The sequence below is a fragment of the Biomphalaria glabrata genome, chromosome 1 (assembly GCF_947242115.1).
Source record: "Biomphalaria glabrata chromosome 1, xgBioGlab47.1, whole genome shotgun sequence".
Classification (NCBI taxonomy): Eukaryota; Metazoa; Mollusca; class Gastropoda; family Planorbidae; genus Biomphalaria; species Biomphalaria glabrata.
This window is the reverse complement of record NC_074711.1, coordinates 52,510,459-52,528,689: the sequence shown is the minus strand read 5'-3', so window position 1 is coordinate 52,528,689 and position 18,231 is coordinate 52,510,459. Positions and strand designations below refer to the sequence as shown.

The 18,231-nt window shown below is 40.3% G+C and overlaps 1 protein-coding gene across 1 annotated transcript in view; it reads left to right on the top strand.

Annotated features, from left to right (window-relative positions):
- The window catches only part of LOC106079945 (receptor-type tyrosine-protein phosphatase N2-like), a 293,472-nt gene that overhangs the window by 129,255 nt on the left and 145,986 nt on the right, over nucleotides 1-18,231 (top strand). Inside the window, exon 7 of the mRNA XM_056043460.1 lies at nucleotides 14,783-14,873. Within this exon, the coding sequence (XP_055899435.1) occupies nucleotides 14,783-14,873 (91 nt within the window). The remainder of the gene's footprint in view (nucleotides 1-14,782; nucleotides 14,874-18,231) is intronic.

Sequence of the window (18,231 nt, the reverse complement as noted above, 5' to 3'; positions counted from 1 at the left end):
GTAAAATTGCTTTAGAGCATAAAGGGGAGATGATGACAAATGGGATTTGGAAAATAGATGGCAGATAGTGGCAATATAGAAATGTACATAAAAGGGGAAATAATAATATAAGAATGTACATAGAAGGGGAAATAATAGTCTTAAATAAACAACACTGGTGGATAGAGAAAGAAAAGGGGGGGGGGTGAGTTGGGCGGTGGTCAGTGACCGAGACGCTTTGTTTGCATATGACCGTGGGTCGAGAACAATGGAGCGTGCTTGAATGTCCCTTCAAGCGTCGCAACTCTCATTAGAGTAAAATGAGTAAAGGGGAGATAATTCGTTACAGGGGAGATAACTCGTATCTCTCTTCTAGACGCAGTATCAGTGCGCTAGTAAGATTATCAAGGCGGCCAACCGAGATAAAGGAAATAAAATAAGATGTACAAATATATACATGGTTGCATCAACGATCAATTGAGCAACGTAGCATTAATAGATTAATGCAATACATAAATAAATACATAGGACATGTTTATGTTTTCTACTTACGCCAGTGAGAAATACACAATGCACTAATTAAATATAAATGAACTAAGCAAAATACACATGATAAAAATCCAATTGAAATATACACAGAGTAATTAAGATGGAACTTGTGATTAAGTTCGGCTTACCACCAGGTATTCCTCTAGGAGGGAGAATAAATAATATAGTCCAGACTCGATAGCTCAGCTCGAATGCGAAAGAGAGGGTGATTTGAGTTGGTTTACTATATATATATATGCCTGAAAAGTGTGGGCGGACACCGGAAATGTCCAAGGCTTAGCATTATCTTACACGTGGGTGAAGTAGACTTGAGATGGGAGTGGCACATGGGATATCAGGCGGTGTGTTGACCAGGGTAATCTATTAGATCAAAGAGAGACGTGAGAGAAGGGGGGGGGGGGAGAAGGATTAGCTTGTGTTCAAACCAAGGTGGTTGTCAACCGCGATCGTCCTTCAGACATCCGGCGGTAAGACAAAAGAGATTGTGTGTCTACCTTTCCCCGATCAAGGGCAGATAAATGAAGGGACGCGCCTTAGCTATCTCCAATGTGGTCACTAAGTCTAGCCTGGAGAGGAAAAGGTGTGGCGGGTGAATGATTTAGGGGTAGGATGGGGGAATAATTAAAATAAAATAAATAAATAATGAAAAATAATAATTAATGCTGTGATAAAATTGAGTGACTCTGACAGCGAGTTTTTGACTTGTCACATACGCCGCCGCCAAGATGGATCTATCGCAGAAAGATCCATAAAGTGCGAGCAGACTGATGTCACTCTAACTTTAAGATCAGTTGTTATCACAGCATTAGAAAAAAAAATCTGGAAAAATAAGGGGTAGCCAGGCCAGGAGGAGAGTCTGTCCAAGTCTGTCCGTGGTCTACTTTCCGTCCCTGATTATGTGGTCACCTGGGTGAAACATGTGGGGCTGCTGGGGAGAGTAGATTGGGCGATTGGATGAGTTATATTTCCTTCCTGGGGCGGATTGGGGAGGGTGATTGGGGCTTAGGCGGGGTGCCCAAGGCACGTGTGCACGTTCGGGCTTACCTCCGAAGCCGCTGTGAGGCGCTTCTTCACGAGAGTAAGTAGTCAGCTTACCTCGGTATCGTCTGACATGATCAATGTCAGGGAAGAGTGGCCTGATAAAGAATGTGGAGTTCTGCCGGAGAACGTCCCCACGAATGCGATGATCTGGCTTACATCGCGGCTTCCTGACACGGTCGATGCCAGGGAAAGGTTGACATTGAGTGGTAGCTGCGGAGCCACGAAGGGAAATGTTTTCACGAGCGCGAGGGTTCGGCTTACCTCGTGACTTCCTGACACTATCAATGCCAGGGAGAGGTTGATTCAGAATGGTGGCTGAGGAGCCATCGCGAGAAGTGTTTTCACGAGCGCGAGGGTTCGGCTTACCTCGTGACTTCCTGACACTATCAATGTCAGGGAGAGGATTTGGAATGAAGGCTGAAGAGCCATGAAAAGGAATGAGTCCTCGAGAGCAAGGGTTCATCTTACCTCGGGGCATTCTGACACTGTCAATGTCAGAGGAAGGATGCATGATCTTGGCTGAGCAGCCTGGGTCAAGTAGACCTTCACGAGCGCGGGTGTACGACTTAACCCGTGACTTCCTAGCAGTATCAATGCCAGGGTGGAGTGGTCTGAGCTTCGCTGATGAGTCGGGACTATGCGGGTTAGTGTGGCGACCAGGGCTTCCAACCGGCTGGTTGCAGCCACGTTTCTGCTTCGTCGATCTACCGACGGGCAGAGAGAAGTATGGCTTGTTGACTACTCCAAGAGGGACATATTTGGAGCCTAGAATGAAGTCATACACTGGCGTGTCCATGACGGCTGCGTCAATGGTGCCATGTACGTACATGCATTCTACGTGGACCCTAGCAATAGGAAGAACCCTTGGAGGAATCTCACGGTCAAGGGACTGAATCGTCACAGTTCTATCTGTGAGATCAGCCGGATCAACCAGTGCTTTGCAGATAACTGAACTTACCGCACAGCCTGTGTCGAATAGGGACCGGACGTACCGCCCGTTAACCAGAATGGTCTCTATCCCGGGGGAAGATGAGACAGGGTGAGGAAGTGCCGGTAGGACTTCCGTTTTCGTGGGGCCAAGGGCAGTGTGTTCAGGGGCCACAGTCAGTGTTGATATGACGTATGGGTCGCCCGCTGTTCTATCAGTCCGTGTTTGCTGATTAGATGCGGAGGGTTTGGGGACCGCGGTCATTACTGAAATGGTCTGTGAGGCCTGCTGCTTTTGGCGGTTGGGTTGGTGGCTACGCATGCTGTTGTTGCAGTCACGGTAGGCACGGTTAGGTTTGTTGCCACGCGTGCTGTTGTTACAGTCACGGTGGGCTTGGTTGTTCTGGTCATGACGAGGCTTACGTGCTGGGAAGTTGCCGTTTTTGCGCAAGGCTGATTGTTGGACTGGTGCCTTTTTAGGTAGGGGTTGGCTTGGGGGCATGGGCTGAATTGGGGCGTCGCAGTTTGCAGGACTATTAGACTGAGCAGGAGGGTTGGGCTGGGTAGACAATGTGGAATCGTCGAGAGGGGGGATATCAGGTATGAAAACTTCATCCTTAGCAGCAACTTCTGTGTCCGTTTGGGCAGTGCACCCTGTTTGGACGTGAATCGTGGTTTTACTCTCCTCTGCTTCCTGGTCTTGTCTTGCCGGTGTGATGTTCAGCTCGAAACTCTGCGGTCTATAGCGCTGTCTGATTTCTAGTATTTCCTGTCTAATCGCATTCAATGCCAATTCATGCTCCCTGGCTAATCTTCTTTCTTCCTCTTCGTCTTCCTTTCTTTTTTCTTCCTTTTCGTTTTCCTTTCTCTTCTCTTCCTTTTCGTTTCTATCAAAGGCCTCAAGCCGTTCCCTCACATATTCTCTCCGCTCTGCATCATCATCATATAGGTAGGCCGCGATGTATTCAAATTCATCTATCTTCTGTTTCCTGTCAGAGTCCTCTTCGGAGCGTGAGTCGTTGGCCATGGTGATGAGGGGTGGGTAATGAGAGGTACTAGGATGGTGGAGGGGCAGATAGAATGGATAATAGGATTGAGCTAGAATTAAAGAAAGTGGGTTAGTGAAAGTGAGTCGCTGGTTATAGGGAAGAGTGCAAAAGGAATGTGGTGTCTGCCTACGTTAATCACAAAGTTCCTGCAAGAAAATATTACACATGAAATGCAATAATAATAATAGATAAAATATGACAAAAGTGACACTCTTGATAATGCGAAGTGATGATACTTATAAATACTTTTAGAAAAATATTGATAGGGAATTTAGTTATTGCTGCCTGTTCGTGCCTGCTGTACTAATGGGTTAAAATCCCGGACGGGCCCCCAAAAATGTGACAGGTGGGGAAATGTGACGTGTGTTTGGCACGTTTTATGTCTAGGGGATGATTATTTTTAAAGCTATCACACCCCCACTTATCAGCATATGAATCGGGAGCAGGCACGCAACGAGACAAAGCAATGAAAGATAGATACAAAAGTTAAAATAAAGGATATTTATTTACATAAATATACATATAATAATAAAAAGGGGGAGGGTTTGCATCTATCTCTAGTATATTCTCTGTTTAATCATCACTCTTGCACATAATAAGAGAGTATGTCACTTTGTCCTCTGACTTAGCTGGTTGTCCTGTTGATGTCGCAGCTGGCTGGGTCCTGGCTTGAGGTTCTGCAGCTGGAGGTGGCGCTCTAGCGGATAGAGGGACGCCGGCGATATAGCTCTTGTGGAGTCTCAGTCCCAAGTTCTAGTATCTGTAGTGGGCACAGTATGGCGGGTGGCCGGATACCGTGGGCACAAGGTTACTGCGGGCAGAGCGGATCTGCCGTGGGCAGCGTAGTTGACAGGATATGTCCAGTGAGTTGCAGAGGGTTGGCGTAGCTATGACGTCTCGCACAGATCTGACTCTATAGGGACGTCGCGCCTAATAGTTTGACAGGTGGGCTGTCGAATAGGCGGGCAATGCCGATAGCGCCAGGTAGTAGAGCTGAGTAGATCTCAGTAGGCAAATGCAGCGCTGAATAGCACTAAGCACATAGATAGGCAAATAGGCAGGTCTCAGTAGGACAGTGCAGTGCTGGATAGCACTCAGCACATAAATAGGCAGACACCTGAGGGAGGCTGCGGATAAACAAAGACAAGTTAGGACATGTCTCTCATGCATCTTATCGATGCCCTCGACTGAGGTGCATTCGTCAGATTGGTAAAATTGCTTTAGAGCATAAAGGGGAGATGATGACAAATGGGATTTGGAAAATAGATGGCAGATAGTGGCAATATAGAAATGTACATAAAAGGGGAAATAATAATATAAGAATGTACATAGAAGGGGAAATAATAGTCTTAAATAAACAACACTGGTGGATAGAGAAAGAAAAGGGGGGGGGTGAGTTGGGCGGTGGTCAGTGACCGAGACGCTTTGTTTGCATATGACCGTGGGTCGAGAACAATGGAGCGTGCTTGAATGTCCCTTCAAGCGTCGCAACTCTCATTAGAGTAAAATGAGTAAAGGGGAGATAATTCGTTACAGGGGAGATAACTCGTATCTCTCTTCTAGACGCAGTATCAGTGCGCTAGTAAGATTATCAAGGCGGCCAACCGAGATAAAGGAAATAAAATAAGATGTACAAATATATACATGGTTGCATCAACGATCAATTGAGCAACGTAGCATTAATAGATTAATGCAATACATAAATAAATACATAGGACATGTTTATGTTTTCTACTTACGCCAGTGAGAAATACACAATGCACTAATTAAATATAAATGAACTAAGCAAAATACACATGATAAAAATCCAATTGAAATATACACAGAGTAATTAAGATGGAACTTGTGATTAAGTTCGGCTTACCACCAGGTATTCCTCTAGGAGGGAGAATAAATAATATAGTCCAGACTCGATAGCTCAGCTCGAATGCGAAAGAGAGGGTGATTTGAGTTGGTTTACTATATATATATATGCCTGAAAAGTGTGGGCGGACACCGGAAATGTCCAAGGCTTAGCATTATCTTACACGTGGGTGAAGTAGACTTGAGATGGGAGTGGCACATGGGATATCAGGCGGTGTGTTGACCAGGGTAATCTATTAGATCAAAGAGAGACGTGAGAGAAGGGGGGGGAGAAGGATTAGCTTGTGTTCAAACCAAGGTGGTTGTCAACCGCGATCGTCCTTCAGACATCCGGCGGTAAGACAAAAGAGATTGTGTGTCTACCTTTCCCCGATCAAGGGCAGATAAATGAAGGGACGCGCCTTAGCTATCTCCAATGTGGTCACTAAGTCTAGCCTGGAGAGGAAAAGGTGTGGCGGGTGAATGATTTAGGGGTAGGATGGGGGAATAATTAAAATAAAATAAATAAATAATGAAAAATAATAATTAATGCTGTGATAAATTTGAGTGACTCTGACAGCGAGTTTTTGACTTGTCACAGTTCTGTCCATCTCAGGGCTGTATTTCTGGAAGGGCAGGCGGGGCTACAGCTCAGGACCTTCACTAGAAAAGGGCATCCACAAAAGAGAAAAATGTATCGACATTTGGACGGGTTAGATACTTTTAATTATTTTTATTGTTAGTTTTTTTTCTCATTTTCCACGCTTAAACTTTAAATCTTACTTCAGGTGGCAACAATGTCACGTGATTAGGAAGGTCCGCTTGTAGCTGTAGCATGCTAAAAATATGTACAGCTTCGGATTTACGGCAGTACGTCAACCCTAATCCTTACCCTCCACAAACTCAAACATATACACTTTAAAAAAAAATATGCAAGATAAATATTTTTTTTTAAATAGTGGGATTTTATTGGCAGAGAATGTATTTGAGCCATTTCAATTCTAGTGGAGTCCTTTTTACCTAAAAGTATTTGTATTCCTTTGTGAATCTTGATTGAAGCTTTAGAAAGAGTTGAGGGGCCTCCACGTGCTTATACCCTGCCCACTTAGGATGAATGCACCCATGTTAGCTGGGACGGATTTGGGAAGGCAGGCGAGGCTACTGTAATCGGACCTCCACAAGGGCCCCCATACCTCCCTCCCATCCAAACCCCACAAAAGAGAAAAAATTCATATTTCAACGGGTCAGCAGCTTTACGTTTAAACGCTTCACCTTCGGAAAAGAAAAAAAGTAGCAGTTGCATCAGAACTTTGAATGATCTAAAATATCTTGATGTCCAATTTTTCTCATCTTTTCTAGTTTTTGGGATTTGAAAGAAAATGACAAACGGACTGACAGACCACACAAAACTAATAGCGGCTATTCCCCTTTCGGGGTTCGCTAAAAAAATGAGTTTTCTGTTTTTGTTGTAAATATGCAAAAACATGTAAGCCATATTTTAAATGGATTTTTAAAAATTAACTAATTTGAAAAAAATTTTTTTTTTGTTCACACCAGCTGTGCATTGTAGATAGCTGTTAAAATATGCACTCCTTACTGATACTTGTTAAAATTGAGAAGGGATTAAGGAGGCTCTACAGCAGAATAGATAAATTGGGAAATGATGTACTATCTCACCTGACTTGAGCGACGACATCGTCCTATTTCTGGACAAACAAAAAAAGGTCGGCTGTTGCAATAACCGTGCTATTACTTTGGATATGATTTTCATCAGGCAAGTAAAATGTTGGAAACAGTACCTGGACTTGTACGCTGCCTTCACTGATCTCATCTAAGCAATGACTCACTGAGTCGCCATAGTTTGTGGAGGATTTTATCTCTGCTCAGATGCCCCAAAGTAGGTTTGTGAGGGTCAAATCAGGAGATATCAGGTACAATGGCTACCCATAAGCTAATTTCTATCAAGTTCAATTCAGGCGCCATTTTTCTTTCTCTGGCATTAAGGAATGCAGTTTAAAGCAGATGACATCTGAAAGAGACAATAGGAGAGCTCTCACGAAGATCGTGGACACATATGTGAGGAACAGAGAAAATACTTTACAGACTCAGAAGACGAACACAAAATATACCCTCGGCAGACAACGGCATTTGTCTGCATCAAGTATTATGCAGGTCTCAACTTAGCAAAGGGATTTGCGTAGTCATGTGAAACACTGCTCTCATTCTTAATCTTCGGAATCCAAGACATTGCAATTATTAATGACATTGTCATAGATCTACATTTATATATTTATGTTTAATGACATTGTCATAGATCTACATTTATATATTTATGTTTAATGACATTGTCATAGATCTACATTTATATATTTATGTTTAATGACATTGTCATAGATCTACATTTATATATTTATGTTTAATGACATTGTCATAGATCTACATTTATATATTTATGTTTAATGACATTGTCATAGATCTACATTTATATATTTATGTTTAATGACATTGTCATAGATCTACATTTATATATTTATGTTTAATGACATTGTCATAGATCTACATTTATATATTTATGTTTAATGACATTGTCATAGATCTACATTTATATATTTATGTTTAATGACATTGTCATAGATCTACATTTATATATTTATGTTTAATGACATTGTCATAGATCTACATTTATATATTTATGTTTAATGACATTGTCATAGATCTACATTTATATATTTATGTTTAATGACATTGTCATAGATCTACATTTATATATTTATGTTTAACCTTGTTAGCATGAAAAGCTAGCTAAGTTGTTTGGGCGTCGTGGAAATAACACGAATGTCGACGGTTCGATCCCTGGTCATTTCTTATATTTCTCAATGACAAATAAACTATGAAAGTTTATTTTACTTTCATGTATTTTTGATTTGATATGGACCAAGCTTGTTCTGGGCAGCATTGAGGCAACACAGTTTTGAGTAATCTATTTATATACGTCCTAAATGAACAAGAAAACTTCCCAACAGAAACCAGGTGTCTTCATAGTGTCAATGTTGTCAGTGTTGTTGTTTTAAAGCAAATACAATCACATTTTAAAGTTGATCCTCATGGTGGCTGGGTTTAGTCTTTCAAATTGATCCTCATGGTGGCTGGGTTTAGTCTTTCAAATTGATCCTAATGGTGGCTGAGTTTAGTCTTTCAAATTGATTCTCATGTTGGCTGAGTTTAGTCTTTCAAATTGATTCTCATGGTGGCTGGGTTTAGTCTTTCAAATTGATTCTCATGTTGGCTGAGTTTAGTCTTTCAAATTGATTCTCATGTTGGCTGAGTTTAGTCTTTCAAATTGATTCTCATGTTGGCTGAGTTTAGTCTTTCAAATTGATTCTCATGTTGGCTGAGTTAAGTCTTTCAAATTGATTCTCATGGTGGCTGAGTTTAGTCTTTCAAATTGATTCTCATGTTGGCTGAGTTTAGTCTTTCAAATTGATTCTTATGATGGCTGAGTTTAGTCTTTCAAATTGATTCTCATGATGGCTGAGTTTAGTCTTTCAAATTGATTCTCATGATGGCTGAGTTTAGTCTTTCTAATTGATTCTCATGATGGCTGAGTTTAGTCTTTCAAATTGATTCTCATGATGGCTGAGTTTAGTCTTTCAAATTGATTCTCATGTTGGCTGAGTTTAGTCTTTCAAATTGATTCTCATGGTGGCTGGGTTTAGTCTTTCAAATTGATTCTCATGTTGGCTGAGTTTAGTCTTTCAAATTGATTCTCATGTTGGCTGAGTTTAGTCTTTCAAATTGATTCTCATGTTGGCTGAGTTTAGTCTTTCAAATTGATTCTCATGTTGGCTGAGTTAAGTCTTTCAAATTGATTCTCATGGTGGCTGAGTTAAGTCTTTCAAATTGATTCTCATGTTGGCTGAGTTTAGTCTTTCAAATTGATTCTCATGTTGGCTGAGTTTAGTCTTTACAATTGATTCTCATAGTAGCTGGGTTTAGTCTTTCAAATTGATTCTCATGTTGGCTGAGTTTAGTCTTTCAAATTGATTCTCATGTTGGCTGAGTTTAGTCTTTCAAATTGATCCTCATGGTGGCTCTGTTTAGTCTTTCAAATTGATTCTCATGTTGGCTGAGTTAAGTCTTTCAAATTGATTCTCATGTTGGCTGAGTTTGTTGTGTTGCAGTCAAACCATTCCAAACATTTTGGTGGTCAACAAGTTAAGACTATCGGTACAAAACACAAGTGAGATAAAATTAAGTTTGTCAAAATAGAGGGTGGCATTCTTACCACACTCCTCCAATCACGTAAAGTATATCTATTTGGAGTGTGACAATCTTGGAGACATTGACAGAACTGTCTCTTCTACACTTGGAGACATTGACAGAACTGTCTCTTCTACACTTGGAGACATTGACAGAACTGTCTCTTCTACACTTGGAGACATTGACATAAGTGTATCTTCTACACTTGGAGACATTGACAGAAGTTTCTCTTCTACACTTGGAGACATTGACAGAACTGTCTCTTCTACACTTGGAGACATTGACAGAACTGTCTCTTCTACACTTGGAGACATTGACGGAACTGTCTCTTCTACACTTGGAGACATTGACAGAACTGTCTCTTCTACACTTGGAGACATTGACAGAAGTGTCTCTTCTACACTTGGAGACATTGACAGAAGTGTCTCTTCTACACTTGGAGACATTGACAGAAGTGTCTCTTCTACACTTGGAGACATTGACAGAACTGTCTCTTCTACACTTGGAGAAAGAGAAATGAAGTAGAGACAAATTATTTTCTTATTTATTTGTTTGGCTCGGGGTTTAAAAGTATTTTTCCTGAAAAAAAAAATTGAATTAAATAAACACAGCTTCGCATTTGATTTGAGACTTGCACATTTCAACAGCCTCCAATATTTTGTATTTCAATCATTTCGAGACGAAAGTTTAGTTAGGGTTAAGGTTAGGGTATAGTTTAATAAGTGCACATAGTTTACAGGAAGAGAGCAAGTCAAGAAAATATAATCCAATGTTGCCAAAAGGTTAGTGCTAGGGTCTGCGTTTATGTCCCCTCAGTCTAGCACAGCCTTTTTGTCTCGAGGCCACATTCCTGACACGTGTGTCCCTGTTGTTTCATCGCTAAAATTCCAATGCAACCAATTATGCACACTGTTCAGAAATTTCACTGTGCCAGTCAAGACTGAGTGACGGGCTGAATATGGCCCCAAGGTAGTAGTTTAGACATCACTGTTCTAATACTGAATACTTTGTGCCTAGCCTCTCGACGTTATGAGGTTATCAGTTAGACTTGTAAATAAAATAAGTGTTGAAATTTAGTTCATATAGTATGATACTAAGATAAGTAAAAAGTTATTATTCCGACTCTCGGATTATAACGTTGGTAGCCCACGTGATATTGAATAAAATTTTTCAGTAAAACAATATATAGTATTAGCCTGAGAAACCAAGAGAGTCAGCTGTCACCTGTCCTCTGTGTGTGGGAATGATTGCGTGCCTTTTAGTCTGACTTCAATGATTTCATTTCAACTATCAGAAAATGAATGAAATGGGCAATTGTAGAAGAGATTTGTCAACTCAATTCTCTTTCTCTCTCTTTTCTCTCTCCTGCCTTTCTTTTTTTCTTCATCGTTTCTCTCTTTACCTCTCCTGTTCTCTCTCGCGCTCACTCCGACTCTCTCGTGGCCACTCCTTCCTTGTATTTAACTAGTCCATATCAGCCACATAAGCTGACAAGTATAGACTTCCCTACTTCTGCCGCTATGTTTACATAAAAAAGCCCCAGTTTAAGCAAAGGGCGGCAACTTTCGCCAAACGTGAGAACCTCTTGATGAAAGTTTCTTAGATTTGAAGCTAATCCTCGTATCATGGACAGCTCATCAAGCCTTGAGCCAAACTCACTGTGTCAGAGAGGCTCAAGGCTTAAAGGACAAGGTTTGAAGACCACTGATCAATGTTTGAAATCAAAGCTTGTATCAATCAATCTAAACGGAAAAAAGAAGAAACTGATCCTTTTTGAGAGAGAGAGAGAGAGAAAGAGTGAGAGAAAGCATTATGTCTCAGTTTCAATATAATCTGCTACGCTCGCAAAAAAAAAAAGAGTTTTCCTCTCACTAAAGTTGATTAAATGTTATTTTCCTCCTAACTCTGAAGACTGTGTAGATAAACTTGTTTGGCTGTTCAGTGACGTCATCATTAAATGTGCACAAATAGTCAGTCTCAAATTATTCCGAATGCCAATGTTACCAACGATGTGCGACATACAGGCATTCTATAGAATAAGTTACTTTGCCTGTAACACATCTTCTACTCAAAAGCACCGAGAATTATCTTTTAATTCTTGACTTGCTACGAAAAACTACCTCTACAAGAGGATAGATAGATAGATAGATAGATAGATAGATAGATAGATAGATAGATAGATAGATAGATAGATAGATAGATGGACGAACGTTTTGCTGACGGACGGACAGACAAACAGATAGATAGATAGATAGATAGATAGATAGATAGATAGATAGATAGATAGATAGATAGATAGATAGATAGATCACTTAGGCTTTACTTATCCATTTTGCTAACAGCTGTGTTACTGTTTTTTAACTTACTATGCTATCGCTTTAGCGACTGAGCTTAAGGTTTCTTCTCATGACATGGGCACATTACGTAGTCTAGCAATGAGTTGACATTTGGCACCAACCTGGCATCAGTGCTGCATGACAACAAATATAGAAAGGCTACCATACCCCTCCCCACCAAACCAGTTCTGTTTTTCTATTCCATTCGCAGTTCAGTTGTGACATTTTTTAAACCATTTTTTGGTAGAGAAAACATGGCTGGTGACAGCTGAAGCCATACTCTCTGAAAGTAAAATCTTAACTTCCGGTTAGTGAAGGGCTTTTTATTCCCAGAGACTGTTGGTTAAGGCTTCATTGTCCAACGACGTGTAATATTAATGTGAGACGACTGGTGTGTCATAGCACTTTCCCTGATGTTACATGTCATGTAATACTAGAGTAGTAGGACCGGCGTCTCTTAGCACTTTTTATGAAGATAATAAAATGCATTATTAGATTGATAGGACTGGTGTGTCATAGCACTTTCCCTGAAGTTACATGACATGTAATACTAGTGTTACTTTTTTTAAGAGAAACAATCTATTTAGCATGTATATAAGTTGGACATAATTTAAAACAACAATTAATAAGTAGTTTATCATATTATCGCCTGAACTACAGAGTCCCTGAATGGCAACAGAACACTGAAAACTAAAGGGAATTTGTTTTGTTCACGAAATGTTTTTTTCTTGAGGAATAAGAGATTGTCCCTTTACACAACAATTAGAGCAATTATATATTCATTATAAGACATTACTCAGGCCAGGTTAACATCTAACTTCACATTCACTTTCACCTATCCTTTAGTCTGTGGACCGCTGGGGCACAACACAAGATCCGTCAACCTTCTTTCTCCATTCTTCTCTGTCATTTGTCTTTGATAGAGTTTCATTCTGATGTTCTTTCTGAAAATATTGAAACCTGCCTTTTTACCTGCCTGGGTGAACCTCTTCGAGGGCCGATTTTGAGTTTTGTGTCTGCACACAAACTGTTTTTGTAACCTTGTTTTATAAGAGGACTTCTTTCAGCAATGTCTCTGAATGCATTATTAGAGGGCTGGCGTGTCTTAAGACTTTGTCTGAAGCTAAAGATATGTAATATAAACATTAGTACACTGATGTCTACAAAAAAAATATATTTCTGTTGTAGACGAATCATTGAAACTAGACAGAGCAGACACGTAAAGTCCTATTAGCTGTAGGCCTGTAGTGCTGTGTTGAGGCAAAGAATGACAAAATGCTAAAAACCAGCTTAGGTTGACCGGACAAATTACCATTGCAACATGAGCTGTCTTTGATGTGACCTTTGCAACATGTATTGTTTGGACATTTGATCATTAAACATTTGTCTGGACATTTGACCATTCAACATTTGTCTGCACATTTCAGCACTCAATATTTGTCAGGACATGTGGCCATTACAACTTGAGCTATCTAGGGTACATACAAGAGAGCTGGCACATTGTGTCTGTCTTTGAGTAGCTTACACTCAGTTTAGTTCAAGTCAAAATACGCGAATAGTTTGTTTTTGTTTCTCTCTCTCTCTCTCTCTCTCTCTCTCTCTCTCTCTCTCACTCACTCACTCACACATACACACACACACAGCTCGAAGCTTTCGCATCAATATCATAGTATCTAGAAAAAGACGTTGTCCTACGGATTAATTGATTTTTTTTTCTTGGAGACAGGATAGATAACCTGATAGCTTATGAAATTAAAGGGCAGACAATGATTATACATTAAGAAATGAAATCCTAAGGGAAAGTGTATCCCAAGTCATAGATGTAATAAAGTGTAATCTTAGATTATGGCGGGATAAGCACCAGGACCTTATACATGTTGCAAGATTTACAGTTAAAGAGTACAATGTGGTTTTGATATAGGGTTGAGTTAATAATGACATATAATGTATATATAATATAAAGTGTTATAACTCTGATGGTGGTGCGTTTAAGGGTAGTAGTGTGTGTAGTGAACCGAGACCATTGACATGCATCGTCACAAGCTGTGGGCAGTTTAGACCAATAGCCACGTCGTACAGACCTGTGCTATATCTGGGATAGGCCATATATTTTATCTATTCACTTGCCTTGAAAACGGCTTCACCATGCTCTAATAAGCTCAACATTTGAAACACATGTAATCATTGTGAACAAACACATTTCATTTAAACACCTCCATCTTGACTTCTACACAAAACACAGACCAAAGAGGAGGTGAGCAGAACTGGGAGGTCGGGAGGAAAAGAAAAAGAATGGTTTGGGGGGCGGTCATAAAAAGTAACCGAGCTACACCTGACCCCCCGACCTGGACATGTCCACCTAATGAGACTTGCAGAACGCCCTAGAGTTATGGCCCTTGTTTGCTGGGCTGATGTTCTACGGTCACTTGTTGAACATTTTGTTTCTGGGTTTTTCTTGTTTTTTTTTAGTTTTTGTTTTGGCCCCCTACAAACACAGTGCTAACATCTGTATGTGCGTTTTAAAAACATCTGTTTGCCGAACTTTTAAATTTATTGAGGAAACATGAAACGCTTCTTAAAATGTCTTTTAAGTTTTTTGTGGGTTTTTTTTTGTATTTGACAGGCTGCTATTTTAGCTAAAGGGTTTTAAGTGATTTAATGATCTTCTGTCGTTCATAAACAAAACATAATTATGGGATTAGGACACCAGAAGGATAATGACAATGTCTTAACGAAAAGTGAAAATATATTACTTTTGTCTTTTTTTTTAAACATTTTTTTTTCTAAATGTTTCATCAGCTCCGACCAATACTGACCAAAAGCCAAGTGATCAAGTGGTCAAGACTAAAGTTGTGGATCCTCACTCCATGTATCTACAGCTATCTGAAAAGTAAGTTGTCATACAACCAGTGGCGTAGCTAAGGATTTGTGGGCATGGCGGGCTTAGTATTTTGACATTCGGCACCATGTCATCAAATAAATTTTGGACACTCATTTGGAAATCCTCTCAAGTAGAGGCTCGATTTGATTTTCAAATTTGGATCCCCCTCCCCCACCCTAGCTACACCACTGCATACAATTAAAGTGTTTATAGCGGTGTGGGGCTATGTGATGAGCAGTATACACTTAATGGTGTGTCAGTAGATATGGGGACTTTGTCTACAAACGTGAAGTCAAAGATGGATGAATGGAGTCTTTTTGTTTGACCTGCTCTGCTAAGTTTCTAATGGTGTGTATGTATTGTACACCTATACTTTTTTTTTCAAATTGTGTGCATGTTGTATATTGACCTACATCTATATGTTAATGTTTCAAATGTTTTTGTTTATTTTGCTGTAAGATGCTAGAGTTAAGATCTGTCCACCTAGTCCTGTCCAATGTTCGGTAATAAAGTAAGCATTATCTAATTGCCGACAGACAAGACTCGATTCAGATACAGGCTTTCGTTGGCTAATTAGCACAGTAGTCAGTGGTCAGCTACCAGGTAATGATATACCCTCAGCCGAACACCTGCATGTGAGAACTAATTCTCACTAAATTGTTATCAACTGATGATTGGGGTCAACCACGCGTGGTCAACATTTATTTTACATGGTAATTAGTTCATGTTACAGGTAGCTTACAGTCTAAATCAAAAGTAGCGGGTGAAAAAAAAATTTGGTATCCTAATTGTCTCTTGTTTGACAGCCTGCAGCACTTGAGTTAGTTCTAATGAGTAATTACAATTTGTTAAGAAAAGGTAAAATGGATAATCAGTTAAATGACTTACTTCCCTCCGTTCTGGTGATATTTTCGTTAGGCAGTTGACCTAATGACCACTCCTTTAGACAGGTTACCTCAAGACATATTCTTTATACATGTGACCTGGTGACATTTTTGCTAGACAGGTGACCTCACCTAGACAGGTGACTTCACATCTTCAAATAACAGGTGACCTCATGATGTTTTCGTTAGGCAAGTGCCCTTTTGACATCTACGTTAGGCAAATGATCTGATGGCATCTTCGACAGACAGGTGACCTTAATACATCTTTGTTAGGCAGGTGACTTCAATCTCAATACATCTTCGTAAACTAGCTGACCTCTCGACATCCTTATGAGGCAGGTGACCTCATGACATCTTTATGAGGCAGGTGACCTCATGACATCTTTATGAGGCAGGTGACCTCTCAACATATTTATGAGGCAGGTGACCTCATGACATCTTTATGAGGCAGGTGACCTCATGACATCTTTATGAGGCAGGTGACCTCTCGACATCTTTCAGGTGACCTCATGACATCTTTATGAGGCAGGTGACCTCATTACATCTTTATGAGGCAGGTGACCTCATGACATCTTCGTTATTCAGGTGACTTCACATTATACGTTTCAAGTGATCTCATGACATTGTTGGGTAGGTTGACCTAAAAAAAAAAGCTACAATTTTTTTAAATTTTCTAACTTTTTAAAAAAATTACTTAGAAATCAATATTTGAATTAATGTCAAGTATCTGAAGTGCCAGTTGCATTTTATGGTAAGAAAGATATGAACTAGATTTTGGTCACTTTATTTTGGTCTTGAAATGAAGTGAAACAGAAAGCAATTTGAAAACCAACATTCCTGAGATCAAACAGCGCCGAGTGTAGGACTTCTAGGTTTTCTGCAGTCAATTGGGTAATGTCTTGGATTCCGAAGATTAAGTATGAGTACAATGTCTCAAACCAAGTTGCGACCTAGAGATTTTGCAACACGCATAGACATAATGGGAGTGACCCTATTAGGCCCATAGACAGCTGATAATGTGACCCTGTGAGGCGCATAGAGATAATGGGAGTGACCCTATTAGGCCCATAGACAGCTGATAATGTGATCCTTTGAGGCGCATAGATATAATTGGAATGAACCATGTGAGGCGCAGAGACAGCTGATAATGTGACCCTGTGCGGCGCATTGAGATAATGGAATGGACCCTGTGAGGGCATTGAGATAATGGAATGGACCCTGTGAGGGCAATGAGATAATGAGAGGGACCCTGTGAGGGCATTGAGATAATGGAATGGACCCTGTGAGGGCATTGAGATATGCAATGGACCCTATGAGTGCATTGAGATAATGAGAGGGACCCTGTGATGGCATTGAGATAATGAAAGGGACCCTGTGAGGGCATTGAGATAATGGAATGGACCCTGTGATGGCATTGAGATAATGAGAGGGACCCTGTGAGGGCATTGAGATAATGGAATGGACCCTGTGAGGGCATTGAGATAATGAGAGGGACCCTGTGAGGGCATTGAGATAATGGAATGGACCCTGTGAGGGCATTGAGATAATGAGAGGGACCCTGTGAGGGCATTGAGATAATGGAATGGGCCCTGTGAGGGCATTGAGATAATGAGAGGGACCTTGTGAGGGCATTGAGATAATGGAATGGACCCTGTGAGGGCATTGAGATAATGAGAGGGACCCTGTGATGGCATTGAGATAATGAGAGGGACCCTGTGAGGGCATTGAGATAATGCAATGGACCCTGTGAGGGCATTGAGATAATGAGAGGAACCCTGTGAGGCGAGTGTGACCAGTGGTAGAAAACGTAAGCATAGGAGGCCATGTGGCACACATTCTGTAGGTAAAGGCGTTGGGGCCAGTGGTGACAGTGTGGACATGTCTGGACATGGTGTGACATGGTCAAAAATTTAAAGTAAGAAAACTTTAAGCTCCGATCCGTCATTGATAATTCGCAAACATATTCAATGAATGTAGACTTGATTTTGAGCAGTTTTGTAAATATATTCAATGAATGTAGACTTGATTTTGAGCAGTTTTGCAAACATATGCAATGAATGTAGACTTGAATTGAAGCAGTTTTGTAATCATATTCAATGAATGTAGACTTGATTTCGAGCAGTTATATAAACATATTCAATGAATGTAGACTTGATTTAAAGCATTTTTGTAAATATATTCAATGAATGTAAACTTGATTTCAAGCAATCCAACACACACTCCGTTATACATGTGGGAAACACTGTGGAATATTTAAAATAAATACAACAAAGGAACCAAGTCTTCTTAAGTTTGCAATAGCCTCAGCCTTATGAAGATCAGCCTTATGAAGATTGCCTTCTCTCTTGATTACAGAACCTAGAACCAAATTTTATGTTTAACTGATAGTGGAAATTCTTGAGAGAGACCTTTATCGACATTCCCTGTTCAAATGTTTCTATAATTGGTGCATGAAATATTAATAATGGTATTGGACATGCTCT